We start from the raw sequence: 27,981 nt of genomic DNA, 5'->3' as shown, positions 1-27,981 counted from the left end.
AAGGAGTCTTACAAACACTACAGATTTATTCTGTTGCAAAGTCAGACTTTAACCTTGAAGCTAATCCAATATGTTCTTGTATGGGTTCATTTGTATGTCCTGGCTCCAAGGTTACCATGACTACTCATGATAAAATCCGGTTTTCAGATTTTCTGTTCAGTGGGCTATGGGTGACAGCATCACCCTCTACTCACAGTATATGTTTGTGTTCCACATTTAAATGTGATTTTCTTCTTCTTTTTAGGAGCCATTTGAAGATGGGTTTGCCAATGGTGATGAGCTGACTCCGGCTGAGGAGGCTGCTGCAAAAGAAGCAGCCGAGTCCAAAGGAGTGGTCAAGTTTGGCTGGATTAAGGGAGTGCTGGTAAGCCACTATTGAAATGTAGAGACTTTTAAAACTCAGCTAATTTTTTATAATCATCAAATATTCTCTTGTCTCTGTCATTGAAAACTATGAGATCAGTTCATATGCATGGCACTTAAAGAATCACAAATACTGCAACTCTTACTATTTCTACTTTTGTCGAATCATCTGTGTCTTCTTTATTTGTATTCTTCAGTTTTGTGTCTGTTAAAGAAACGTGTAAGAAACATGATCAACTCGCTGGATAATCTCCTGCTGTATATTCATATGGGCTCACTTGGACATTATCCAAAGGTTTTACAATGAGGCTGGCAGGAAAAATGACTGGTGCCTCTGACTCCGACATATGCGATCTCACATACAGAACCAAGCAGCTTAATAAACAATCTCGATGATTATAATGAACAAAATTTCCACAATTACATATATATACTTATAAGTAATTTTTAATAGAAGTCTCTGTTCTGCATTTGTATTGTACAATCACTATTAGACTGCAGCAATAGGGTTGGGTAACTGTCACATAGGGTCAAAGCGAGGGGGAAAAAGATGGTTAAGATTGTAAGTTATTACACTGTCAGATGGTCTTATTCAGACAATATCTTACACCACTTGATAAAAGCCATTCGAGAAGACAAACCAGAAGACATGAGAAGCGGCGCAAGGTTTATATTAGTGAGGAAGTGAGGACTAGTCATGTCAAAATAAAAGCAGGATAATGCTATCCAGACGTGTCTTGATATGAAAAATGCCTCCTCTGCTGACTGAACTTTAAAACCACGTTTGTTATTGCAAGTGATTTCTTTCTCATTGGTTTAAGCACCAACCAACCATTAACTGAGCGACGAGTAATTCACGCTCACAGTCCAAAATCCTTACCAGAGTGTCACCTGCCCGACATACAGTTCAAATAATATTGTGTAGTAGCACACATATCACCTTTAATCCAATAATGTAACGTTTATACAGAATGAACAAAAGCCAGAACATAGTGACCAAACATAAAGATCTGTCAAATTTGATGACTCCTGTACTCAAATGTTTGTATTTCACCTGTGTTCTGACAACACACCAACAACTCAGCCCTGCTCTGTTACTAAATGTGAATGAAAAGAGCTACTTCAAGCATACTGTGTGCAGCTAATTTTACCTCACACAACTTCTAGGTGGTAAATTTCATGTATTTTAGTCAGCTTCCTCTCACTGCCAGAATGCTTCTCACATTGACTTTAGCTTTATATTTTACATAAATAAACACTTCTCTCAAAAAATCCCAGTTGTGCAATTTTGTTAAACATGTCCCCTCTCATGCATACACAGTAACAGTCCCTCCTCCCTGTAGGTGCGCTGCATGTTGAACATTTGGGGTGTGATGCTCTTCATCCGCATGTCATGGATCGTTGGTCAGGCTGGAATTGGTAAGTAGAGATCATTTTTTAATAGCTGAGCATTGAAGCATTTAAATCACTTATATTCAAAGAAGTTGCCTGGCTGCTCAATTTACAGTAACCTTCCTTCAAAAGCAAATGTTCTGATGTGTTTTGGACATGTAAAGTTGTGTGCAGTAAGACTGTGGTTAAAAGTGTAACAACATTGTTGTACAAGAACAAGTAGAGAGTATAACACTGCTTCCTGCATTGCAATGCCACACTGAGAAATAAGTAGAGTAGACAACATTCTTGAGTTCTTACATTGGGATGGATCTTTAAAAACATTACTTGTATTGGGGTTGCTGTGGCTGAGGGGTAGAGGGATCATCATCAACCAGAAAACTGTGGTTCGATCGATCTGCATGCCGAGGTCTCCTTTGGCAAGATGCTGAACCCCAAATGGAACCTCATAGAAAAAAGTGCGGCCCATAGATGCACTGTATGAATGTGTGAATGGCAAACTGTCCTGCAAAGCGCTTTGAGTGGTTATCAAGACTAGAAAAGCTCTATATAAATCATTTATCATTTACTTGTGACCTTAAAAATAACCACTTCATGACAAATCATATTTACTAATACATTTTATGGTAACAGCAAACAAAAAAATGTTTCACGCTAGGGCTGCATGAAAAAAAGAGACTCACAGTTGTCTTGTTTAGGTTTGAGATCATTTGAGATCTGTTTATTGCACTCATTGACCTGCAAAAGGAAACAAAAAATAAAAACCTTATTTTGCTCTCATTAAAGAGAGAGATAGAGTCACTTGGGGGTTCGCACACAACTGCAGCTTAAACTATTAGGTCTGATGAGCATATAGCAAATAGCACTGCAAATATTGCTGCACACAGCTATACAGTGCAGCAAGGGAGAAAAACACAGAGTTAGGGATCTCTTTTGTTAGCAGTAAATATTTTTTTCTAGTTCATTATGAAACTGGCAGGACAAATAACAATATAGAGGGCCGCCACAATCTAGATAAGTAATGGGAAACACTGCTTTGACATGAGAAATATGTTCTCTTAGAGCACCCTTTGTTGGCGGGTGGCAGGGCTTTTCACCTTAGGTGTTTTTCTTTGTAGTGACATTTTAGGTGATTATATAAATTTGTGGTGAAACACTGCTTGCAATGTTTTTTTACATTGTAAATGCCTGCAATTGGGGAAAACAAGCAAAAGCCAAATGTGTCAGGCACAAGATAACAAACTCAATGCATTTTGCATAAACTGCATCTGGCTTGTGGTTGGGTTTGAACAGATACAACAGAATGCCGTTCGGGTTCAGGTTGGGTTAAATGCTGTGCATCAAGTGGTGTAATGCTGCATTGTCATTGGTTGAGGGAGAAAGTAGGAGGACTTGTTTTGATGAAGTTGAAGAAGTTAATTAAAATGGGAATTACAGTGGTTTGTGCATAACGTTTTTGACAAACTAACTAAATGAATAACAAGTAAACTGATAGGTGCATAACATAACCTTCATGTCAGAGGGGGGAAAAAGCAATCATGAGGGTTCTGCTCTTTTTATATTCTCCAGCCAGTGTTAATGTGACTTGTGACTAATGTGTTTGATGTGACAAAGGTTGGACACGAGTGATGACTTCATATATTACTCTTTAGAAATGTTACCAACAGGGGTGGCACACAGCTTGTATTTACTGACATTCTCACACAACACCCCCCAGAATTTGTTAATAATTCTCCACTTTGAAGTGAAATATCACCACACAGTGACACATGTGTCAGACTTCGTAGCTGGTCTACAGACGTAGAGCTGCTACTTTTCGCAGAGCTCTCAGAGTGATTGGATGGCCTGCTAGAAAACTGTTAACAGTGTTGCACATTCTTTTCATTTCAAGAGCTTTGTAAAGTTCTTTCTGTGTTTTCTTTTGCAGCTCTCGCCTGTTTGATTGTTGCCATGGCTACTGCAGTGACCACCATCACTGGTCTCTCCACCTCTGCCATTGCCACCAATGGATTCGTACGAGGAGGTATGCAAAAGGTTCTTCTGTAGAATGACTAAGGTTCTCTATAGTCAAAGGACAGGAGAGCTCTCATATTTAACCACTTTCTGGAGTTTGGTGTGAAATAGGATAATCCACCTGTGGGCCAGTTAACCAGCATGACCATCAGTTCTTTATCATCAGAGTAGCATTATGTGGAGCTTTGGAGTCAGACAGAAGAAGGCTTAAGCACAAATATACCAAAGGCTTTTCAATGCAAGAAGGAATTCAAGGTTCCAATACATAAGGTTGAAGTGAAGGAAGCAGTGGCAGACTGGGTAGTGATGTTCTTCTTTGATTGGATCAGGTTAAATAGTGTTGTAGTCGGATCCACATTACATTCTTAGATGAAAACTAAATCATAGTAGAGTAGAATTTATATTGTAGTTGTTTTGTTTTCTATATAGACATGGTATTCTTTCTCGCTTTGAGACAGAACAAATGTAGTGTAAAATCTTTTTTAGAAATTGAGGTTTTTGAGAGTCCACCTCACATTAACTACAGGTGTGTTAGGAGGTATACATCATACTCATCGTGGACATGTATGGCTTTTAGAGCTTCATTTGAATTGTCAGAATGAGCGTACATTACGCATGGATACAATACTCTTATTAGTCAGATAAAACTGAAATGAAGAAGCCTCTTGGATGAGAGTTGAAGCATCTAAAAAGGGTTAGTGTTAGGTTATGCTTATGCTTTCAGACATGCACTGAATTCTGGGGATCCTCCAGACTTTTTCTGCATATATATGAAAGGAAAACTGGACCAAATTCTCTGGAGTTCACATCTGAAAATGGCTCAAGAAACACAAGCAAGTCCAGTTGCCAATATTCACACCATTAAAGTGGTGGGTGTGTGTGTGTGTGTGTGACCTCAGGACTACAGCTGCTGCAATTGCTTACACCATATAGCCAATCTAGGCATTGTGTTAGGTGGTTTGGCAGAGAAGGGAAACAAGGCATTTAACACTGAAGCTGTATGTAACTGAATATATTAAAGGCTGAAAGGGATAAGGAATTTTCTGTGACATTCGGTTGTATAGGTTTCTCACATAAGTGTCCCAGATTTCTAACCACTGGGTTACTAGTCAGATCATAGTGTGGTCCATTAGGACATGGGGCCATCAAACTCAATGTTTAATTTCATATCACAGTGTGACACAACTGAACAGTTTACAACAAAGTGCAGCTTTTTATGTTCAGCTGAGTTCTCCAGCCGGGCCTCTGGGCAAGTCTAAGCTGCTTTGTTGCAAGCAACTGTGTGACTACAGATGAGAGGCAAATAGTTGGATATTGGTTAGAAGTAGCATGCCCAGCCAGAAGTGCTGTTTCAGAATAATAGATATTTGATCCTGGAATCAAAATAAATATAATGTGGATCCCAGCTGTTGAATTTGTGAGGCCATGACAACACGGAACACAAGAGTAGAGTGCTTAATTGATCATTTTGTTAACGGTGCTCATAGAAACTTCGAATGGTCCTGTTTTACATAAACAACAGACTAAAGCAGGCCTGCAAGATGACTCTGGCTTTACACTGTGTTTAAAGGGATAGCTTTGGAAACACTGAAAACAACTCACCTTGAACCCACCTCTGGTAACAGTTTGGTCATATTTACAAGTTATATGGGACAGGCTGTGGAAAGTTATTACGTAGTACAATACTTTAATTTGCAGATAATTGCAATTTCATCCAACTGCATGTTTAAACATGTTAAGTTAAAATAATAAATTCATGCTACCAATTTATGCCAAATTTATGTAACAGTTAATTTAAACTAATGTCTTGTTCATTTGTTTTTATTTTCAGGGGGAGCATATTACCTAATTTCAAGGAGTCTGGGTCCAGAGTTTGGAGGCTCTATTGGTTTGATATTTGCCTTTGCTAATGCAGTGGCTGTAGCCATGTATGTGGTGGGCTTTGCTGAAACTGTTGTCGAACTTCTTACCGTAAGTTTCTCAACACCATGTGGTACTTTTAGAACCCATTTAGGACTAGTATTCACATATATTCTAAGTTCAGCTGTGAATGCACCCAAATGCTTCCTCAATGTGACTTGTAAATGCAATTGTGTCTTTTGGCCAAATATGACAGACAGCCTCCCAGCTGACGTCCTCTGTCTTGCTACAATTTCACACTGAATCGAAAATATTTTTACTCTGATTTGTTTGTGGCCACCACCACAATATCAACATCTTCAGCTCAGAAATACTTTTCATTGAATCAGGGAGTCACTCAAGCTAGTCCAGTTGCCTTTGTGTAGCTTTAAACATGTCTTTTGTTATATCAAGTAACTATAAGAATACCTATCAAAGAATTGTTGTGTTGTCTCTCAGGCTGCAGATGCCATCATGATGGATGAAATAAATGATATCCGAATCATCGGCACAATTACAGTGATCCTTCTCCTGGGCATCTCTGTTGCAGGAATGGAATGGGAGGCCAAGGTATAAACAAGATATGATTTCTATTACCATAAAAGTTGAACTAAATTGGATAGTGCTATGTCTACAGTATACTGTATGTCCTCAAGAAAAATCAATTTAAGAAGATCTTATCAGACACAGTGATTCATACATACATTGGTCAGTGGTGACTAATTTGTTGTTTAATTTGCTTCTCTGTAGGCCCAGATCTTCTTGCTTATTGTCCTCATTACAGCCATCATCAACTACTTCATTGGAACCTTCATACCAGTCAAAGCAAAGGAATCCTTTGGCTTCTTTGGCTATGACAGTATGACACACCCTGATTTTTGACTTCTTATGAGGCAGAGTTAACATCTGTAACATTGTTACAGTGGATGTCAGCTAATGCAGTAGCTTCACTAAATTCTTTGTCAGTGTTTCTGTAATTAAAACTCTATTTTCCTGTCAGGTGCAATCATGTGGGAGAATATGGGTCCCAATTTCCGAGGGGAAACCTTCTTCTCCGTCTTTTCAATCTTCTTCCCTGCAGCCACTGGTATTTTGGCTGGAGCAAACATTTCAGGAGACCTTGCTGTAAGTCATCAGTGGTTAACCCCACATCCCAAAAGTTCATCCTGATAAAATACATTTGACTAAAACTTGATGATAAGTAATTACAAATGATCTGAAATCCCTTTTCTGATGCAGATTGAGAGATTCGTTCAGTTATAGATTGCTTGCCATCCTTAAGTCTAAGGTGTGGTGGTTTGTTACAGGACCCACAGCTAGCCATTCCTAGAGGAACCCTTCTGGCCATATTGATCACAGGAATAGTCTACCTGGGCGTTGCTGTTTCAACAGGTATACTATATATATCTCTGTTGCTTTGGGAATATGCACTTTGAGGTTTATCTCGTTTCTTAGCAGAGTTTGAATATGTGCCTTGTACTCTCCTAACAATAGGCTCCTGTATTGTGAGGGAAGCCAGTGGAAATGTGAATGACACTCTCAGTTCCCAGTTTATGTCGAACTGCACTGACGCCGCCTGCAAATTCGGCTATGACTTCTCCTCCTGTACTGAAGAAAATCCCTGCAAGTATGGACTCCTGAATGACTTTCAGGTATGAATCAGCTCTAGATGAGTCTTACTTAACTACTTCATTATTGAATGGAGCTTCCCAACAAATAAGAAAATCAAATATTATATTTAAAGCACATTACATTTCCTGAACCAATAGTCTTAAACATTCGTACTCCAAAAGCAGAATAGTAATATTATCCAATAGGAAAGCAATTATGACAATTTCTGTAAATGACACCAACCCCAAGAGCTGGCAGTGTTCATCAGCTTTCAACCAGATTTGAGATGTTAAAGTGAAATGATTCAAATTTCATTTAATCTTCTGTTAAGATGATGAGCATGGTTTCTGGTTTTGGGCCCATCATCAGTGCCGGTATCTTCTCTGCCACTCTATCCTCAGCTCTGGCTTCTTTAGTCAGTGCACCTAAAGTTTTCCAGGTAACAACCCACTTAAAATACATCAATGAGTGACAATGTTGTTCATGTTCAGGTTTTTTTAATGAACAATTAAAACATGGTGTGATGTATCCACAGGCTTTGTGTAAGGACAACATCTACCCCGGCCTGGCCATGTTTGCTAAAGGCTATGGCAAGAATAATGAGCCTCTCCGAGGCTACATCCTGACCTTCGGTATAGCACTGGCCTTCATCCTCATTGGTATGGCTGCACACACTGCTCATTTATACTTTGACAATTAGGTATTATTTTCGTATGAGAACACAGTAAACACTACTTTCTATAGACTATAAGCTAACAACAGAGGCTGTGGTGTGCACTCCACAGTATGTTTTGAATTATAAATAACATTACAATTTAATTTAACAGGTTTGTAATTAACAATTTTAATAACTTTCCTGGAAATAACAATGTAGGTTGGTGCTAATTTTAGGGAAAATAAATAGTGGAAAAAAATAATGTTTAATATTTACTTTGGTTTAAAGGTCCAGTGTGTAAGATTTATGTGAAAGGGATATATTGGCAGAAACTGAATGTAGAATAATTTGTAGAAAGTTCGTTTCACCTAAATTGTATGAATTCTACATTTGGTAGAAACAAGTATTATAACCAAAAATGATTTAGTCTCTTACTGATGTGATTAGAGAAACGGAATTACATGTGAGCTTTGACCAATATTAAGTTGACTGCTTGTTGTTTTTATGTTGCAGCTCAGTTGAACATAATTGCCCCCATCATCTCCAACTTCTTTTTGGCGTCCTATGCCTTGATCAACTTCTCAGTGTTTCATGCCTCACTGGCTAACTCACCAGGTAAGATCAAGCCCCACAAACAAGAGAAAAAAAGTAAAAGGTGCTAGAGCCAGAAGTAAGACAATAAGCAACGTCTCAAAGTAGACGTTATTTGTCAATTTCACAGCAGATCATCAGCCACAATAGCAGAGTTGTATGGCTTATGCTGTGTAACGGTGAATATAATGGGAACTGATAGGGTTTCAAAGGGAAATACTTGAGCTGCAGATCACATCAAAGAGCTTAGAGACCGTTTTTTGACAGCCCGTAAGACAGGTCATATTCAGAAGCCAACAGAACATCTGATGTAGAATGTATGTTTTCTCAGCTTAATGCATGAGTAGTTAGATGATCATTCACATGATACTGAATCTTTTTAATGAATGTATAGTAGAGGGAAATTAAGGTTCGAAAAGGGAAGTCAATGGATCCTGTAGACACACTTGATGATTTTCAGGTAGCTGATAAAATAATATTGACCCAAGATTCATTTATTGCAAAAATCTTAATTTGGGAAAATCTGTCAATTAAAAAAAAATACAGACGGAGACTGAAGTACATATTTGAAATGACGGGTGGTGCTTTTTTTTGGGAGGTCTGCAATAGCTCCCCTTTTCCTCGTGACAGTAATTGCATTTACAGAAAGTAATGCAGTCTGATGATCTGATGTTAACTCGGTGTTGTATTGGATATTATTTAGCAGCTAGTAATAACTTAATCCGGTGATGTTTTCAATATGATCATGCATCCCACTCTCTCGGAAGAAAAGACTTTATCAGTAAAGGAATATTTTGAGCAGCCATGTTGAAAGTGAATCTTTGGCTTTTTGTTATGTATACATTTAGTTACAAATATGGAACGCTAAGATTGACAAGAGACTATAAATGATTCAGGTTCAAAACAATGCAAGGTTTAGATTTTATAAAATGCTAATGAAACCTTACCTTAATTAAAACAGTTGCCTTATCCAGAATGATGTGGACATTGTGTTTGGAAGGAGACAAGATTCCATGTTTCTTCAATTGGATTGACACAAAAGTAGAAATCTCACACAGATATCAGAAAACATGGAAAATTAAACCAAACTGTCAAGTGAGTTTTTTAATATGGATTAAATGACACATAAGGCTATAAAATGATTAGCTGAATTAAATGCATGTAGTATTTTTATTAAGCTCTGTGCTTTTCTCCCCCTCAATACCAAAGCTCTAGCAGAACATCAGGTACAGATTCTTTATGTGCTTCTAATTCTTCTAAGCAGGTCATTTTATTACATGGACTTAAATGGTACATTACTCAATTAAAGGCCAGGAGTAACATTGACATTGACGTTTTTCCTGCCTTTGCAACCATAAACTATGAACCCATTTGGTATTCTGGCCTCTTCAGGACCTCTTTAGAATCTTTGCATGGTACTGAGAAAAAAAAGCACCATCAATGTACCCTTTATGTCCTGTGGATTGTTTCAGACCCTGTCATTATGTAACCACACACAATTCCACTGTATCCCATCACTAAAATTCAATTAGTCTAGTATCTGTGGAACCAAGTAAATACGTGTGGTCCCTAATAGCTGATATAATCTTCCGGTCTACACTTTAACAGGCTGCTAACTCTCATTATTTAACCCTTAACTTAATTCATACTCTTTAACAGCAGTGTTTATGTTTAGACCATGTTAAAAATATGGAGAAAGTTTTCCTTTTATAGAGGATGACCTTGGTCTCTTCTGACTTAATGTGGTCAGGTACAGCATCTTTGGAGAAACGGACTTCTGCCTTAACATGAAGGGCATTTCCACAGTTTACCATAATAATTAATTTTTCAGACATGTTAATACCCATACAGTGTTTTACTAGCGTTTCAAGGTTGTGTTATGTTTATAAATGTCCTTTGCTCTTGTTCTGTTCTGACTTCTGTATTCATTGGTGCTGCAGGTTGGCGTCCCAGCTTCAAATACTACAACATGTGGGTTTCTCTTGCTGGAGCCGTACTCTGCTGTGTGGTGATGTTTGTCATCAACTGGTGGGCTGCTCTCCTCACTAACGTCATTGTTCTGGGTCTCTATATTTATGTCAGCTACAAGAAGCCAGGTGAGTAATAACTTAAAAAACGAAAACAAAAGTAAGATGCTGTTGATAAATCACAATGTTAACATCATCAGTATTTTTGCCATTGTAACCCAACAGTTGTGCACTCACTGCACGCTGTGCTGTTTGTCAAGATTTAGCTCACAAACCCAATTGCTCATGAAATCACATTGTCTTGTTTTTTTTTATATTGCTACATGTGATACTGAACTTGTAGAAAGCATGTCACACATGTAGAACACTACAAGTTAAACATGTTCATGTTGATTGTTCTGGAGAGTGTCTGCTCCCAGTTTTAACCCTAAATTCAACAACACACGGCCTTGACTGATCTCTGTCATGGCTTTTCCAAAAACATTAACCTGTTGACAGTTCATCAGAGTGAGAAGTTGTTAATGTCTGTGTAAGCTGTATGTAGCTGTCTAATAAATGTATCACTTGTCACACAGCCCCCCCCACACACACACACAAAAACAACACACATCTTTGCATTTCTTTAAACACAAAACTGACCCTGGGCACCTGTGTGCACGCTCAGTTTGACATGCAGCTACACACACATAGGAGGCCTTCTCACTGCCTGTAACACCACATGAGTCAGGCAGTCTTTTGGCCCAGCACGATGACCTGTAAACACACTTCCTAATTGCACTGTGTTTCTGCCTGCATGCCTCTTCCTCTCCAGATGTGAACTGGGGCTCATCAACCCAGGCTCTGACCTACCACCAGGCCCTGACCCACACTCTGCACCTCACAGGAGTAGAGGACCACATCAAGAACTTCAGGTATGTCCCTAATTACTGCGATTAATACTGAACTAGGCAGTATTTTATGAATAATTGAAAGTGTAAATGGCTACTAAGTTTTGGCCATTTGCTGATAGCTCACTCTTTAAAGGTTCAGTGTGTAAAATTTTGTGATATTTAGAGGTGAAGTGTCATGTTGCAGCTGAACACTCCTCATCTCACCCTCCCCTTCCCAACATAACAGAGAACCTGTGGTGAACTTCAGTTGTCATGAAAACTCAAAAGGGTTTAGTTTGTCCAGTTTATATATAAATGGCCCATTCTATGGTAAAGAAAACAACAATTCATACAATTTAGATGAAACACACCAGTGAAAACACCACTAGGATTATTTTATATTCAATTTCTGCCAACAATTCCTTTCACCCTAAATCTTACAAACTGAACGACCAGACTTTGGTGCTGGTAATGATGATGATACAATAGGAACGATAATAATAAGCATACAGCATTTGAAATTTCTTATTTTATTGGTGGCAAGGGCTGTACAATATGCTTTAGGGGTCCAGTGTGTAAGATTTAGGTGAAAGGAAACTATTTGCAGAAATGTAATGTAGAATAATCCTCATGATGTTTTCACTAGTTCGTTTCATCTAAATTGTATGAATTATAGTTTTCTTTACCCCAGAAAAGGCCCTTTATATTTAAATACTTTATATTTACATTGAGGAGGTCCTCTCTACAGAGGCCGTCATGTATTTTACATTAGTCCAGACAGGAAAACTAAACACCTTTTGAGTTTTTATGACAACTGAAGCTTCCACAGGTTCTTTTTCATGTTTAGAAGGAGAGGGTGAGGTGAGGGGTGTTCAGCAACATGAAATTTCAACACTAGATATCACAAAATTCTACACACTGTACCTTTAAATCCTTATTCCAAAATGAATAGAATATTTTTATAATGCATGAAAATATCACGATATGGGTTATGTACCCAAACTATTAAAGCAACCAATTGGGCTACACTCTTCAGTAGAGACCACTCTTCCTGTGTATTTTGTATCATATACTGTACTGGAATTGATTATATCATCAAGATATTATTCCCCTATAAACTGTCAGATGATAATACTGAATCACCCAGCCCTGCTTGTATTGATAAGTAACCACATATGCAATGTAAACTGCACTTATTTCATGAAACATTTGTACATTTTTGCAATCTCACAAATTTATTTTGCCAATGTGTAGAGGTGGTGGCCAAAGGAAAAACAGGAGAATTCATACAAAATCGACAATTAAGATTTATCCTCACAGGCTGTTAGGGCTGTTGTTCAGAGTAAGAGTACAACTAAATCATTACTGGTAGACAAATGACTGATCATCAAGTGGCTTTTATCGGTATAAATACCAATGTATTGGTAGCTGATCCATTAACTCTAAATAAAGTTACCTGGTGCCTGTGATCATTCTCTGAATGCTTAAATGTGTAGCTCTCGGTGCACTGGTAATTTGAGGATGTATTAGTGATGGTGTGCCTTTGGACTGTTCTCATGGCAGCAAACCAAGCAGGAGATTAAAAGGCATTTGATGGTGTCCTCAGAAAGACTTGTATATTCCTCTGAGCTCCTTTTCTACTCTCACCGCCTCCATTAAATCCCATGGAGCTTAGCATATTTGCTTTGATGTTCGCTACTCTGCTCCTGCTTTTTTTTGTCCTGTGCTAAGAAAACTAGAGGCCACTGTGAGGGTCAGAAGAAAAAGTAGTTGCAGATTTAAACAGTAACAGTTCTGTTAATGCCATTGCAAAATATTAAATTATGACATTGTTTATATAGAGAGAGTAAAACCTGACATTAATGCAGATGTACTGATGACTCTGTACATGTCTGTTTGTAGACCCCAGTGTTTGGTGATGACTGGTTACCCCAACTCCCGACCAGCTCTTCTGGACCTGGTTCACAGTTTCACCAAGAATGTAGGCCTAATGATCTGCGGTCATATTCGCACGGTGAGTACATGTAATATATGCTGCCTTTTGTGGTTATTGTTTTTAAAAGAATCTAATTAAATACTGCAAGCTATGTGGGGAAAAAAGCTTTTCGACACACTATACAATGTTAGCATGTTGAATACACGCCATACAGTCAGCAATAATACATTTCATTAGGTGTTTCAGTGCATCAGTTTTAAGTTCTAAATCTGAGTAGACGTACCAAGCTCTCAGTAACTACTGTTGGTTTCTAACTGGCAAATCAATAAAAGTAGCACCACAGCACATACAGATTATTTTTATTATATATATTGTATCATTTGAAACAAGTTTTCCCTTTCAAACATTATCACAGTGGTTGGGTTTCTTACCTTTCTTTTTCCCTCAGGCACAGTATAACAGAAATTAGCACATCAGTGAGTCACAGTGTTAATACAGCTGATATGTTTGTTCCAGTCCCACTTACAAAAGTAAAAAATCTTTTTTACTAATTCAGGCCAGGAATAAGGGTTTTACAATGGAAATGCAATTTTTTTGGATGAGTGCAGGCTCTGTGCAGTCCACAAGTGGCTTCTGATGTGCCCTCGTGCACGCTTCTAATGCTTCCATTAGGGCTGAGCAGTTAAATGGTGTAAACATTCCCAGCTAATGGCATTGCAGTTTCCTTGCTGAAGAGAAGCCTTGAACTCTTGTCTGGAGGAATAAACAAAAACCCTGATGAGGAGATTCAAAGGAGGACTTTGTTCTACAGGTGGAATTTGTTAGTCTGTGATCAAAATCAGATTAAATTGGTCATCCTGTGACATATGACCCTGGAAAATTGGACTCGTGCATTTATTATGTTATTGTTTCTAAACTTGTAGGATGCTAAAGGCAAGGCTGTGGAATTATATATTTGTGTGTGTTTGTGTGTGCGTGTGCTTGTGTGTGCATGCGTGTGTGTGCGTGTGTGCCTCCCCATAGGGCTACAGAAGGCCAAACTTCAAAGATCTATCCACAGACCAGTCCCGGTACCAGCGCTGGTTGCTGAAGAATGAGACCAAAGCCTTCTACACACCAGTATTCGCTGAGGACATGAGGCAGGGCACACAGTACCTGCTCCAGGTAGGAAACATCACTGCTGTAATGGTGCTAGAAATAGGATCTTAAATGGATTAAGCCTGTATCGCTTTGGAGGTTATTCAATTCAGTTCAATCAAATTTTATTTGCATAGCACCAGATTACATACTATCTCATGACACTTAACAAACTAAGCTTGAGACCTTAGAATATTACAGAGAAACCCATCTGTTCCCACAATGAACAAGCACTTGTGACAGTAGAAAGAAAAACACTGAGCAGGAATCACTGACTAAATAGCAAACAACTGCACTGAGAGAAGTTATTCGTCTACATGCAGAGATTGATTTCCAGAATACAGTGTTCATGCCTCTTGTACAACAAGTGTAGACAACCGGCAGCGTTGCCTCTCTTTGTGTTTGGGCTTTTAATGAGCAGACATCTATTAATACATTTTTCACAAATAAAAAATCTTTGTTAGATTTTTTTTCTGGTTTCTGGAATTTTATTCATTGTCTGTAAGAGGCTATAAGTTTTATAAAAAATTTGGTTTAGCAACTTTGTCAAATGATCTCAATGCATCATTAATTATGCTCATAGTCTAGTATTGCATACAAGGTCTTATTGGGCAGAATTGGACCATTTACAGGCAGCAAAAAAGGGAATAGGGAAAGTGAAAAGTTGAAACATTACTCAAAGAGAATTGATTATTTTTTTGTAGCTGCAAATTAACTAACATTTGGTGCTCTTGTAGGTATTACTGTCCCAGTGCAACAGTGTTGCTCAGATCTTTTTTTGACAATAATGGAGCTCTCTAAGGGAATCTCAGGCTCTGGATTCTGAATACTTGTTAGTAGTACACAATCATCGTTGGTTTGGCTCTGCACATGAAAAAAATGTTGAATATCACAAGAGTTTTCCCTTCTCCTGCAACCAGTTTTAGAGCATTAAAACCTTTAGTGCACTTCTGCTGATGAGAAATTAAACTGACACCCTTGTGCACAGAGGTGAGTCATATACTGCTTAAGTTTTCCTCTCAAGCCTGAGCATGAATAAAGTGAATCTAGTTACAAATTGCACCAGTGAAAGACTGAACAGTCCAATTAGAATATTTTTAACATCTTGCTCCAGAATAACAGTATCTGTGATTCATAGGGATGTAGCCTGACTTTTTGAAATAAGGAGTGGATTCATTTGATTGTTTCCTGTTCTTGTCCTTGTCAAGGCTGCTGGCCTGGGTCGCCTCAAGCCAAACACCCTGGTGCTGGGCTTCAAAAATGACTGGAGGGACGGTGACATGATGAACGTGGAGACTTACATTACTATGATCCAGTGAGTAGAGATGCCACGACTTATTAAAGCTTACATGAGAATAGTCAGTGACCTCTGCCAATGCTCAACTGTAGAAACCCAAAGTTGGCAAACTTTGGAATGAGTCAAACATTTACTAACTCAGCCCAAGCTTATTATCTTGGTCTAAAATAATTGTACTTATAAAAGTGGGTTCGGTGTTGCAAAATTAAAGGCCTTATGACATATCGAAAGCTCTTATACCTAATCAGTAAATGAACACATTTTTTAAGTTTTTCATTTATATGACACTTATTTGGTGCAACAGTGAAGCAGCTTTTATAGATGCTTTGAAACTGAAAGTGAATAACTACTGCACGGAGATATTAACTTTACAAGTTATTAAAGTTACACTTCAGAAAAGCTGAACTTTTTTCGACCAATTTTCTAGAGCTGACTGTTAAATCGTTTTTTAAAGCTGAAGTTGAAAGAAGGTCTGGCCCTGCAATCTCAATATTACAGCTAATATGCTGATACACTTAATGTTCCCTCCAGATTGAAACCATGACAATGTGCATACAAGGTTCAACCTGCAGGATTTGGAAAGATGTTTGAACGAATGAATGCTATATCCTGTGTGCACTTCCTTTCAGAGTGCTTGAGGTCTTTTCTTTTTCAAAACGTCCGTGTGTTTTTAACTTGAGTCTCTGTTTGGATTAGTTAGCATTCTGCCTTATTCTTTCCTCTGCTGGTGTGAATCTTTCATTTATGTGTTTTATTCCCTCTCAGCGATGCCTTTGACTTCCAGTTTGGTGCTGTTATTCTGCGACTGAAAGAAGGCCTGGATGTTTCCCATATCCAAGGACAAGGTATCAAACACTTCTATACACTCACAACATTGTTTCAAAGAATTATTTATCAATGTGATGGGACTCAATAGGGTTTTTCCAGAATTCATATTTACCGTCACACAACATGGCAGATAAAATAATTAAACCGATCAAAGGCGCAGTGAACCTTATTAGTTTCACATACAATAAACAAATATGTATTTGATCAAATCGGATATTTAAATACTGGCAATGTTTTCACTCTGTTTTTATGCTTTTACTATCTTAAATCCTCTCTCCTTGACATATTTTCTCTTCTTCCTTCACCTTCGTCTCCATCTGTCCTCTCATTCTATTTTATCCCAGATGAGTTGCTGTCCTCCCAGGAGAAGTCTTCAGTGATGAAAGATGTCATCGTATCCATAGACACCAGCAAAGACTCTGACGCTGATTCATCCAAGCAGTCCTCCAAGGCCACCAGCCTCCAGAACAGTCCAGCTATACAGAAAGGTTAGAAAGCCTCAGTATAAACAGCTTCATTCATCATTCTTCTCACTTACTTTTCATATTCCACCTTTATCTACCAATCAGAATCAAGAAGGAAGCAATTATTTATACTGTTTTGAAACTCAAGTGACAGAATTTACAAGTAAGAGCAATATAATTTGAATATTCATGTTATTGATTGTTAACTGTTGCACAAACACCATTCCAGTTCATGACGGTGGAAAGCATTTCATTCAGAAAATCAGTTTAACAGTGTTTTCACAAATCCTTAGTAATCCATCAATAACCTCCTTATTCTGCCTCTGCATACACACACAGACTCGCCGCAACGACAGGAAGTTGCCTCAATGACCAATGACCCCAGTCGTCCCACTGGGCCCAGTTTGTTAGTCCACAGATGTCTTGGGTCATTGTGTGTGTGTGTGTGTACACGCGTGTGTTTGTGCGCTGTGTGTGTGTGCTGAGTGTGTAGTAAAAGAGAGAATGGGACACAGAACGGGATCACCATCATGTGCCACCCACACAACTCTGAGACAACAGAACAAGCAAACAAGCAAACAGTTCCCAGATTGTGGGAAGTGTAGAACCAAAAATTCCCATAGATAGCCTGGTCGCCAGGCCTCATTCAGTCTGGTGCTATGAAGTTTGGTGTTGATATATAGTATATTGTTAATGTGATACATCATACATGGACAAAAAAGTATTCTGCCACATATGCTTAGTTTATTGCCTTAAATGTTAAAGGTATAGTTTATCCTAAAATTAAATTCAATTCAATTCAATTTTATTTGTATAGCGCCAAATCATAATATACATTATCTCAAGGCACTTTACATAGAATGTCAAGACCTTAAAATCTTAATATAGAGAAACCCAACAGTTCCCACAATGAGGCAGAGAGAAGTGGAGAAGTGCTCAGTGCATGATGGGAGTTCCTCCAGCAGTCTGGACCTATAGCAGCATAACTAAGGGATGGTTCAGGACTCACCTGATCCAGAACTAACTATAGGCTTTATCAAAAAGGAAAGTTTTAAGTTTAACTTTAAATGCAGAGATGGTGTCTGCCTCCTGAACCCAGAGTGGGAGCTGGTTCCACAGGAGAGGAGCCTGGTAGCTGAATGCTCTACCTCCTGTTCTAATCTTACAGACTCTTGGAACCACAAGAGAGCCTGTTTTTTTGGGAACACTCATTTTCTACTCACTGCTATGGTGATGGAGGGGTGGGTGAAGTGTTCTTGTGGTCTCATCCAAGTGTAAAGCCCCCAACATCCAAATTTGACTCAAAACAACGTCATTTACACCATGTTTTAGTTAACCTCCTCAGTCACTGCGGTAGTTCTTGCGAGAGCTCGTGATTATCGAGAGAAGTGGTTAGTATCGTGAGAACTCGTGAGTATCTGAGAACTTGTGAGTATCGCGAGAACTCGCAATAGCTGCAGTTAATGCTGCAGTAACTAGGAGGAGGATAACAACGGGCATTTAAGCTAAAAACATGATGCAAATGACTCTGTTTTGTGGAATTAAAAAAAAATCCTGTTTCTTTTACGTTTGAAGAAGTAGACGCAATTTACTTGGTGAAAGTGGTGAAAAGATAATGAGTTAATTTTTATTTGTGGGGGAACTATCCCTTTAAATGTAGGATGAGCTACGCTGGCGATTATGTCATGTAAAATAAATCACCTAAAAGGACATACCACTCTGTGCCTGTGTGACTCAAATCTAATCCAATTATTATCAAAATGTTTCTCACTATTTGTAGTTATTACCATTACAAACACACATTTACACAGCTATAATTCTAACACTAGATCCTTTATTGTGCCATTTTAACACAATTACTGCCCCCAAGTTACTGAAATTCAACACCTCCTGCATGTTTGACATTAAAATGTTCCAGATGCTCAAAAGGAACAATGCCTCTCCTTCCTGGAAGGCTTTTGTATCTGAGGTGTTGAGATTTTTATTCAAAGTAACTTTACAGCAATGGAACAAAAGGTGACGTATAAGAAAAAGGAGAGTCTAATGAATAAAGATGTGTTTGTATGTGTGTTAGAAGCAGAAAGTGTGTATGACTCTATTGTTGGATGGAATTAGTGCTGTGGAAATGAATCACATGCTGAGTTCACCATGTGAACCCTTAGAAGGTATTACCACCTACTGCCAGCGTTCCTACCATGACCTTCAGACTGACTTGGTTCATACCAGCTAAATAACAACTTTCTTTTGAGGTGTTAATGACTTACCACAGTGTATTAGATAAAAATGAATGTTTATTCAGCTTATTTTGCCAGTGATAGTTACTGTGTGTCGAAAAAAATGACAGGGTCATACACACTGAGAACAAGTGGGCATTGATGAGAAATTAAAAAATTACCTTTATTGATCCTCCGGAGATGAAATTGAAATTTTGTACATGAATTAACAAATTGAAGATGGCTGCCTTGATTTGGGTAATCCTCTTAGTCCCAGCCAAAGCGCCTACCTGAGCCGTCACTACAGGCACACGAAACAAGAGCAGAATGTTTGCCTGGTTCTCCTCCTCTTGGTGGAGTTAATGCTCATTCTGAATCACCCTCCTAACTGCAACATTTTATTTTAATCCAGTTTTGAGAATTAGACCTGACATATTTAATACATATTGTCACTGTACTTTAAGCTTCTTACCAAATGGCCAGTGGAAGGCAGTGAAAGTTGCTTTCAGACATGCACTGTACTCCTGCGATTCTCCACACTTTCTTCGGGAAAAGGTGCATGTCTGAACGCTAATGTCCAAGTGAGAGCATCCGGATCATCTTTCTTCGCCTGACCCCCCTGTATAATGTCAGCAAAAAGTCAGCAGAATCCAATGTGAGTGCACGGTGGGAGTTCCCCTGCTGGATTCACAGCAAGTGAGTGAGGAGGTTGATGATGCTTCTAACACGCAACAGACGCAAAAATGAAAACAAATGCTTCATCTGCAGGTCATGTCTGAATATGGCTTAATGTAACTATTCAGTGCTTGCTGGGATCTGCAGGTTTCACTGCTCAGTCAGGTGTGAGAAATTCAGAGAAGTCGGGGAATCTTCTAAAAATTCTGTTAAAGCTTTAGGAAAGGTTATTGCTTTTCCATGGTTGTGCATTACAGTCTAGTAGTATAGAGCCCATAGCTAATGGTTCTCCTCTGGACCATACTGTATGCATGTCTGCTTCATTTACTTTTGACGGTTTTTTTTGTTACTTTGTTTTAGTTCATGATTAAGAATCCTTGGTTACAAGTCGCTGGCACATCAAAAACAACATTTCACCCCAGTTATGATTTTTTTTCTCTCTCCTTTTGTCTCAAATTTCCCAGATGACGATGACGATGGCAAAGCTACAACCCAGCCCTTGTTGAAAAAAGGCAGGAGATCCATTTTATTGGGTTGCCTTAAATCTCTTCTTTCTGTCTTTGCTTTTTTGTTTCGCTCTCTCTCTTTTTCTTCTCTTTGTTGTGCTACTTTCCTCAAGTCATATTTTCCTTTGTGCACTGTCTTTCATCATCCTTTTTTCACAGTATATTTTGAATTCCTTTTGTATTAACATACCGTCCTGCACTCTGCTGTCTCTGTCTTGTCTCTCTCCCAGTCTGTAACTTGTTTCCGGCCTGCTGGCTACTTGGCTTTAGGGAATAACATTTGATCTTTTCCTCTCTTTCTCCTGCGCTCCTGTTAACAGTCTCCAGCTTGTAGTTCAAGTCTAGTGTCTGAACTTAAAGTGTATGTGAAAGTGCCTTTAACTCAATCCAAGTCTTGAGTATTTGTTGTGTGTGCCAACATTTCAATTTCCTCCAAACTGTCTTCAATCTCTTACCTGCAGTTTTTTCTCTCTGAAGGTGACAGTTGCCCGTAGCTTTCTCTTTCAGGGTGAAAACTTCTATGCTGTTTACATGTCTCCAGCCCTGTCCAGCTAACTCCTGACAGTCTCTTTCCTTTTCCTGTTTGTTGCTCAATTGATGGTGTCTCCCCTGTGGTTCATCAAGCCCAAACAAAAGAAATTTGCTAGGATTTAAAAAAATAGTACCTATATCAAGTTGTGTAACTTGTAAAAAAAAAAAGCTACCTGTTTCTAAAGGTTAAGTTTAAAAACAATCAAACTCCTCTTTGCTCCGTTTAGTTAACTTGTATGTTATAATCCAACAGACCTGATTGGTCAGGCATTAAACTAAGTCAGTTTAGAATTTCTGACACACACTTTTTCATGCTCTTCATTATTGTGGAACATTTTCCAAAGCTATGCATTTAAAAATTGGCATAAGTTTGCAGACACTTAGCTTTCACACAGCCAGACACTTAGTTCTCACACAGCTCAGCCAAAGTGACGTTCAGAAGGAGAATTGTGTATTATAAGAATTATATATTAATATCATTTGATTATAAAAACTGCATAAAATATACAGGGGAGACACTGATCACAGCTGTAGTTGTTTGAACATTTTTTTTGTTTAGAATAGTTTGATGTGTTTTAAGTGCTCATCATCACACTTAATTGGTTGTGTAATTCAGACACAAGCCGTGTTATCAGACAGCCAAATGTATCTGTCCACAAATGTACAAAAACTGTCCACCTGGAATGTTTGGTTACTATCCAACTCAAGTTATACTCTAAGGACACCAAACAGTCTCAATAAATTATTTTAGCATTCACTTTATCTTGCAATCCATAAACATTTTTCTCTGTTGGTTGTTGTTGTTGCTGTGGCTCATGTGTTATGTAACTATCCCTTTAGACAAGAGGAGTCCAACAGTACCTCTGAATGTGTCAGACCAGAGGCTGCTGGAGGCCAGCCAGCAGTTCCAGAAGAAACAAGGGAAGGGCACAGTGGATGTCTGGTGGCTGTTTGATGATGGAGGTGAGTCTGGGAGGAAAAAGACGTTGACTCTTTTTGATGCAAGCAAAACTGTTTTCACACTTGGCTCAGTCTGGACTGCTGCTTGTAGCTGACGTCTTGGATGATGGTATAATGTTGCTGTGGAGAGGTCATATGTCTTGACTAACAGACATTTAACACCAACATCATTTTCTGAAGTGTGGGAAGGGCAGTGTTTGTGAATGGGAGGTAGGTGAGGTATTATGTCTTAGTTGTTAAGCAGTGACTCCAACTCGTTGCTCAGGGGGCCTGTACACCGGCGGCTAAAATCTGGGGCATCTCCTCTTCCTATCCCTGCCATCTCCACAACAAGTTAGCATTTTTAAAACCAGAACATGAGGGCAAAAACCTGTGTGCTCGTGTAGAAATTTGACCTAAAATCCCACTGAGACCAGGGACATGGTCAGTGTTTAAGCTGTGTTGAGCACATCTGACTTCATCTACCTTCCAGGTCTGACCTTGCTCATCCCCTACCTGCTCACTAACAAGAAGAGGTGGAAGGACTGCAAGATCCGCGTTTTCATTGGAGGAAAGATCAACAGGATTGATCATGACCGCCGAGCGTGAGTATTGCACAGTCTCCTCATCCACAAGGCCAAGTTCAAAGTTAACACAAAACACACATTTTCCAAAAGAAATGGTTGGCTCACTTTTCCAGACTGTACCACATCTCCTCTCACATATGAAACAGGAGCAGTAGAGCGGCTCACCCACTAACCAAAGGGTCAGCCCAGTCGCTCCCATCTCGCGTGCCAAAGTGTCCGTTGGCACATACTAAATCCCAAATTCCCCTGACCACTGTTCCGGCAGGTGGTAATTGATGTATGATAAAGAAAAGTGCTGCACATAATTGCACTGTGTGTGTGAATGACAAAACTGTACTGTGAAGAGCTTTGAGTGATCATCAAGACTAGAAAAGAGCTATATAAATCAGACGATTTACCATTTTCTACAACTGCCCTGGTGTTCTTGTATTATTTTGGATTATGTTTCTAAATGACTGCCATTATTCACTGCTATGTGTACAAATGGTGGACAGAACAATAGTAGCAGTGAAATTAGACCAGACATTAGATATCTCATATAAAACAGGCATGCTGGTTGTTGAAACCATCTGCTTTCCTTTCAGCACCTCACTCCTCTGCTCAGCTGCTAGTGACATGACATGTTTGTTTGTTTGATACAATATGTTATATTGATGATGTGTTTGCACATGTTTGTTTTTTTGGTTCAGTTTCCAAAAAACTATTATCAAAAAAACCTTTTTCCAGCCATTATAAAGTATTCAGATATGAAATTGTCTTTGATATGATTTGCTATGATTAAACTTTGGCTGAATGTTTGAAAAAGCAAACAAATCATGTCAGAACGCTTCTGTGATGAAAGTATATTGTCATCCATAAAACAGTAGACCTGTGCCTCAGTATGATCCCACCTGGCTGTTTACCGTTGGTCGCGGCCGAGGTGAACATACATATGTGTCATTGTTACAAGCAGCATGGCAGCTGTCAAGAAATGTGCTTCCCCAGAGAAATGGACAAACATTTTTATGTTGAAGTCAAAGACAAGTCAGTGTCTTTGTGGTGAGTCACAGTCATGAAAAAAAATGCCAATCTCATCATCATCCTCTTGAAGGAAGTCAAGACTCTTTGGTGAAGCTTTGCATCCCAACCAGCAGCTTTCCATGTTATGAGCTAATAGTAAAGAAGATGAAATCTTATTCAGAAGGAGAATCTGTTCCTGTCCCTTGTTTCTGCTGTAGAGCTTTGAGATCTAGAAGTGTCAGTATGTTTCTATGGAAAAGGGATCAACTGTGTTGGTCAAAAAAGAAATGAGCAAGTTCAGTCTCTGACCAAGAGATTTCGTTGTAGGCCACAGTGTCAAACATTAATAGTGTGTGCACATTCCCTGAAGCTTAACAATGTGATGACAACTTTAATTTTCAAAATGAATTTCATCAAAAGCAGAGCACTAAACAGCCCCCAGTTCAGAGAGGAGCTGCTTCATAGATGTTGAAAATTGTATATCTTTTCATCTGGATAGAGTTGGTCTAGCTGTTTCCCCTCTGTTTCCAGGTTTCATGCCATGCTGCCTTCACAATGCTCTGCACATTAGATTGAAATCCATACTTTCCCTTGATTCTCTGTTTTACAAAATTTTGAACATTTATTGAGAGTGTAACATTTGAAATGTTATCTTCAAACCTTCAGCACAAAGTCAAGGGTTACCCTCTGCAGCTTTTTCTCCTGTCCTCTTACATGCTCAAACTTACTCACACATAAACATACACTACCCCCCCTTTCTCTCTCTCGCCCCTCTCTTTTCTCTATCTGTCTCTCATTGTCCCCTGCAGCTGCCTCCTACCTCCTTTTGTTGTATAAATTTAGAATAAGCATGGCGCCAGCAGCCAAGCTCATTATCTCTGTGTGTGAGCACACACTTCTGTGTGCAATGTGAAATCCCATTTGTGTTCAATGCACAACTTTACATTGTAGTCTCTTTTTCTTAAAATGTATTGTTTGTACTGCCTTTCGTTTGGTCATTTCATGTTTACAGCTTTCTCTGAGTTCAGAAGGGGGGGGGGGGGGGGGTCGTTCACTAGCTCCTCGATGACACTGAAACCTAAATTGTCCCTGACACCTGTTCAGTCAGTGTGTGAATGATGTGAGATAGAAAATGTGTTGCATATAGAAGTGCTGTATTTATGTGTGAATATGATTTGTACTGTAAAGGCTCCTGGTCATGAAACTAAAACAATGGGCCACATTCAATTTCTAACATTCGTACAGACGTGTGTATTTGAGTGAACATGCACAAGGAGCCAATTAGCATAGCATTGCTCCTGTTGGTAGTGTCATTGCATGAGGCCCAATGAGCTGAAAAATTAGAAAAGAAATAGAGTTCAGGGGAACAGTTGGTGATAAATCTCTGCAGGTTAGAGACATATCCACGTTACTCATCCCCTTGACCCTCTGCAATGATGATAAGAATGTCGATAAGAAGTCAAATAGAATGTCAACGCAGGAAGCATTTTGGCAGCATTTTTTGAGTCATCTTTCTCACTCGCTACATGTGCGTGAGTGAGAGAGAGATCATAAATAAGCTACACAATTTTTTTATATAATCAACCGCATATATGGGCGGCTGTGGCTGAGGGGTATGTTTTTTGTAAATTGGGCTCTGTATTGAGTGCTTTTCAAACATGAGTGACCAGAAACAGAGTACAACTCATCCTGTTTTGACCTCATGCAAGACTGAATTTGGATTGGTACTGAGAACATGACACTATTACAAAAATAATATAACAAACACCTGGTATAATATTTACCATATGTGAGGGATAATGATTTCAAGCACTTAGGCTCTTTGAAGTTGAAGATAAAGGAAATGACTCTCATACCCAGAATGCCTCCCCTAGCTTCCCCCCTCCCACAATCTTCAAACAGAGACATTCAAAGCCGCTTCCCCTGGCCTTCAGGATGACTCGGTGCATAGCTGCTCAGATTAAAATGTCTACAGCTGGTTTCCAGTATTTATCCCAAAGCTCTTTGTTTTTGCAGGATGGCGACTCTGCTGAGCAAGTTCAGGATAGACTTCTCGGATATCACTGTGCTGGGTGACGTAAACACCAAGCCCAAGAAGGAGCAGTAAGTTTCCTTCAATAAACTTCAAAGAGCAAATCTTTTCTGACGCACAGTTTTATCCATCATTACCTTTTACTAACCAAACATGCTCTAGCAGACATACTTGATATAAAATCTTAAACAAGAGCTGGTCAGAATACAGCCAGCTACTGCAGTTGCCAATAAAGACCCTTTGAAAAACACATTGAGATGGGTGAAATTGCTAGGATGACTGGGATACAAAATAATGTACTTTAGTCTGTAAGGGTCACAATGTTGTCTGATCTGGATAATGGAATTAATCACTAGATTAGTGGGCAGTTGATGGAAAACCGTGAAATGAAAGTGGAATTTACAGATGTTTTTGTAAATACAGAAGTTGGTTTGTATGTTCTGGAGGTAAGTGAAGTGAAGGGAAAAAGAGAAAAAGAGCTATGATGTTGTTAGCGTCGTGTCACATTATGTTATTTTATTCACCCCACCTGAGTGGGATTTTGTGCTATTACTTGTTGATTATGTTAGCAAAATATTTGATAAGGCTATTACTAAATATTTTTAGGGAGTTTTTTAATTCATACAAGACGAGAATCATTTTTCTCCCACTTACTCAAAATAACTATCAAACTGTTGTTGTGTAGCGTGTCGGCCTTTGAGGAGATGATCGAGCCATATCGCCTGAAGGAAGACGACATGGAGCAGGAGGCAGCAGAGCGGCTAAAGAACAGTGAACCATGGAGGATCACGGACAACGAGCTTGAGCTGTACCGTGCCAAGGTCAGCACACTCCCACTCACTATAACTCGCCAAGTCATATTGTGTATCTTTAACACTTTGTCAGTACTCGATAGGACCGTCAACAAGTACTGTAATTTTCAATATTCTGAATTGTATTAGATCGGCCCCACAAGTTCTCACATGGGTTTTTGCCGCTGCACTGAACGTACAGCGTGTTGGAAAGAGGTCACTCGTCACTGATGGTAAATGAAATGGCGAGCAGAGATTAGCCACAAAATCACTAATAATCATGTGGTAATGATGGCAGAAATTTCACAACCTAGAAGAGTTGGGCTGAGGGAAAGTTCTCAAGATAAACATATATGGAAGCTATGGAAGCTACAGCCATTTTTGAGCTTAGACTGCTATTGTGTTGAATGTGATATCTTCCAAAACCTTTGCAGCATAAGCTAATGTCAGTGGAGTGAATACTAATGCACTACAGCCCAATTAAACTGCTATAAATAGTATGAGTGGAAACAGTTCAATGCAGGGTAAGAGTGTAGCACTGTGATCTGTTCTGTGGCTCAGACTCTGCAGCATCTTGTGATAATGACTGGTAAGTTGAAACCTGAATGTTTGAACCTCTGTTTGTTTGTTTTGCTCTGCAGACTAATCGTCAGATCAGACTCAACGAGCTACTGAAAGAGCACTCGAGCACAGCTGCCCTCATCGTCATGTAAGCTGCTGTGTGTGTGTCTGCTACCATGCATGCATTGTGAAACAATTTCAGTGACAGTACTTTGACTCTACTGGCATTTCATGTAGTAATAAACTACACACACACACACACACACACACACACACACAAATCTTTTACTGTGTTTGCCTATTCCACCAATGTCATACATTGAGTGGTCAGGTGTGACAGATTAATGGTAGGCTTTAGACCTTTAAGCCGATATTTCAGGCATGACCAGGCATTTGTAATTATAAAGCACCTTTCATACACAGGTAGATTCAAGGTGCTGTACATTCAAAAACAACACAGAGACAAAAACAAAAGAAATAATTTAAAATCAGAAACATCAGTGTTGAAAACAGTTCTCAAGCCAAAAGAAATGTTGAAAAGAGTAGAATAAAACAGATACAAAAATGAAGAGAGTGAGATTAATCTATATCAATATCATATATAAAAATAATACTAGGAGATATTTAATACAATAATGGTGTTATCTCATAAAACTGTTTTGTTAAAAAGGCACTTTGTAACCTGGTTTTGAAAACTGCAATGGATGGAGCACTACTAACATCATCAGGCAGTTGGTTCCTGTTCTGGGCTGCATAGAAACTAAAAGTTGCTTCTCCATGTTTAGATTTTGCCCTGGGTCCCACTAGCACACCTACCCCCAGTGATCGCAGAGGTCTCGTGGGGTTATATATATTCTCGCATTGGTTATATTGGTTATATATCATGTCTGTTATGTATTTGGAAGCGGCTCCATTCAGAGATTTAAAACTGAGCACTAACTTCAAAATCAATCCTGTGACTTACTAGAGGCCAGTGGAGAGTTTTAAAAACAATGGTAATGTGGGCTGTCTTTTTAGATTTGGTAAAAACTTGCAGCTGAATTTTGGATGATGGTGAGTCCAGATAAAAATTCACACCGTACAACTCATTTTGATAAAGTACTTATCGTTGTTCTAAATCAAATA

At 38.9% G+C, this 27,981-nt stretch overlaps 1 protein-coding gene across 2 annotated transcripts in view; it reads left to right on the top strand.

Moving 5' to 3' along the window:
* The window catches only part of slc12a2 (solute carrier family 12 member 2), a 49,982-nt gene that overhangs the window by 16,961 nt on the left and 5,040 nt on the right, over positions 1-27,981 (top strand). The window contains exons 2-26 of one of the 2 annotated variants that reach the window (XM_020081907.2): positions 245-364; positions 1,707-1,782; positions 3,683-3,778; positions 5,600-5,739; positions 6,127-6,237; positions 6,418-6,526; positions 6,668-6,792; positions 6,975-7,059; positions 7,162-7,319; positions 7,610-7,717; positions 7,814-7,937; positions 8,447-8,548; positions 10,465-10,620; positions 11,303-11,402; positions 13,263-13,374; positions 14,320-14,460; positions 15,642-15,748; positions 16,496-16,575; positions 16,903-17,046; positions 20,375-20,422; positions 21,788-21,910; positions 22,380-22,491; positions 25,489-25,575; positions 26,190-26,325; positions 26,937-27,004. In XM_020081907.2, coding sequence (XP_019937466.1) covers positions 245-364; positions 1,707-1,782; positions 3,683-3,778; positions 5,600-5,739; positions 6,127-6,237; positions 6,418-6,526; positions 6,668-6,792; positions 6,975-7,059; positions 7,162-7,319; positions 7,610-7,717; positions 7,814-7,937; positions 8,447-8,548; positions 10,465-10,620; positions 11,303-11,402; positions 13,263-13,374; positions 14,320-14,460; positions 15,642-15,748; positions 16,496-16,575; positions 16,903-17,046; positions 20,375-20,422; positions 21,788-21,910; positions 22,380-22,491; positions 25,489-25,575; positions 26,190-26,325; positions 26,937-27,004 — 2,768 coding nt within the window. The remainder of the gene's footprint in view (positions 1-244; positions 365-1,706; positions 1,783-3,682; positions 3,779-5,599; positions 5,740-6,126; positions 6,238-6,417; positions 6,527-6,667; positions 6,793-6,974; positions 7,060-7,161; positions 7,320-7,609; positions 7,718-7,813; positions 7,938-8,446; positions 8,549-10,464; positions 10,621-11,302; positions 11,403-13,262; positions 13,375-14,319; positions 14,461-15,641; positions 15,749-16,495; positions 16,576-16,902; positions 17,047-20,374; positions 20,423-21,787; positions 21,911-22,379; positions 22,492-25,488; positions 25,576-26,189; positions 26,326-26,936; positions 27,005-27,981) is intronic. The other variant, XM_020081908.2, reaches the window with a different exon arrangement.

Source organism: Paralichthys olivaceus, chromosome 18, assembly GCF_024713975.1.
Source record: "Paralichthys olivaceus isolate ysfri-2021 chromosome 18, ASM2471397v2, whole genome shotgun sequence".
NCBI lineage: Eukaryota > Metazoa > Chordata > Actinopteri > Pleuronectiformes > Paralichthyidae > Paralichthys > Paralichthys olivaceus.
This window is presented reverse-complemented; position numbering and strand designations above follow the sequence as displayed.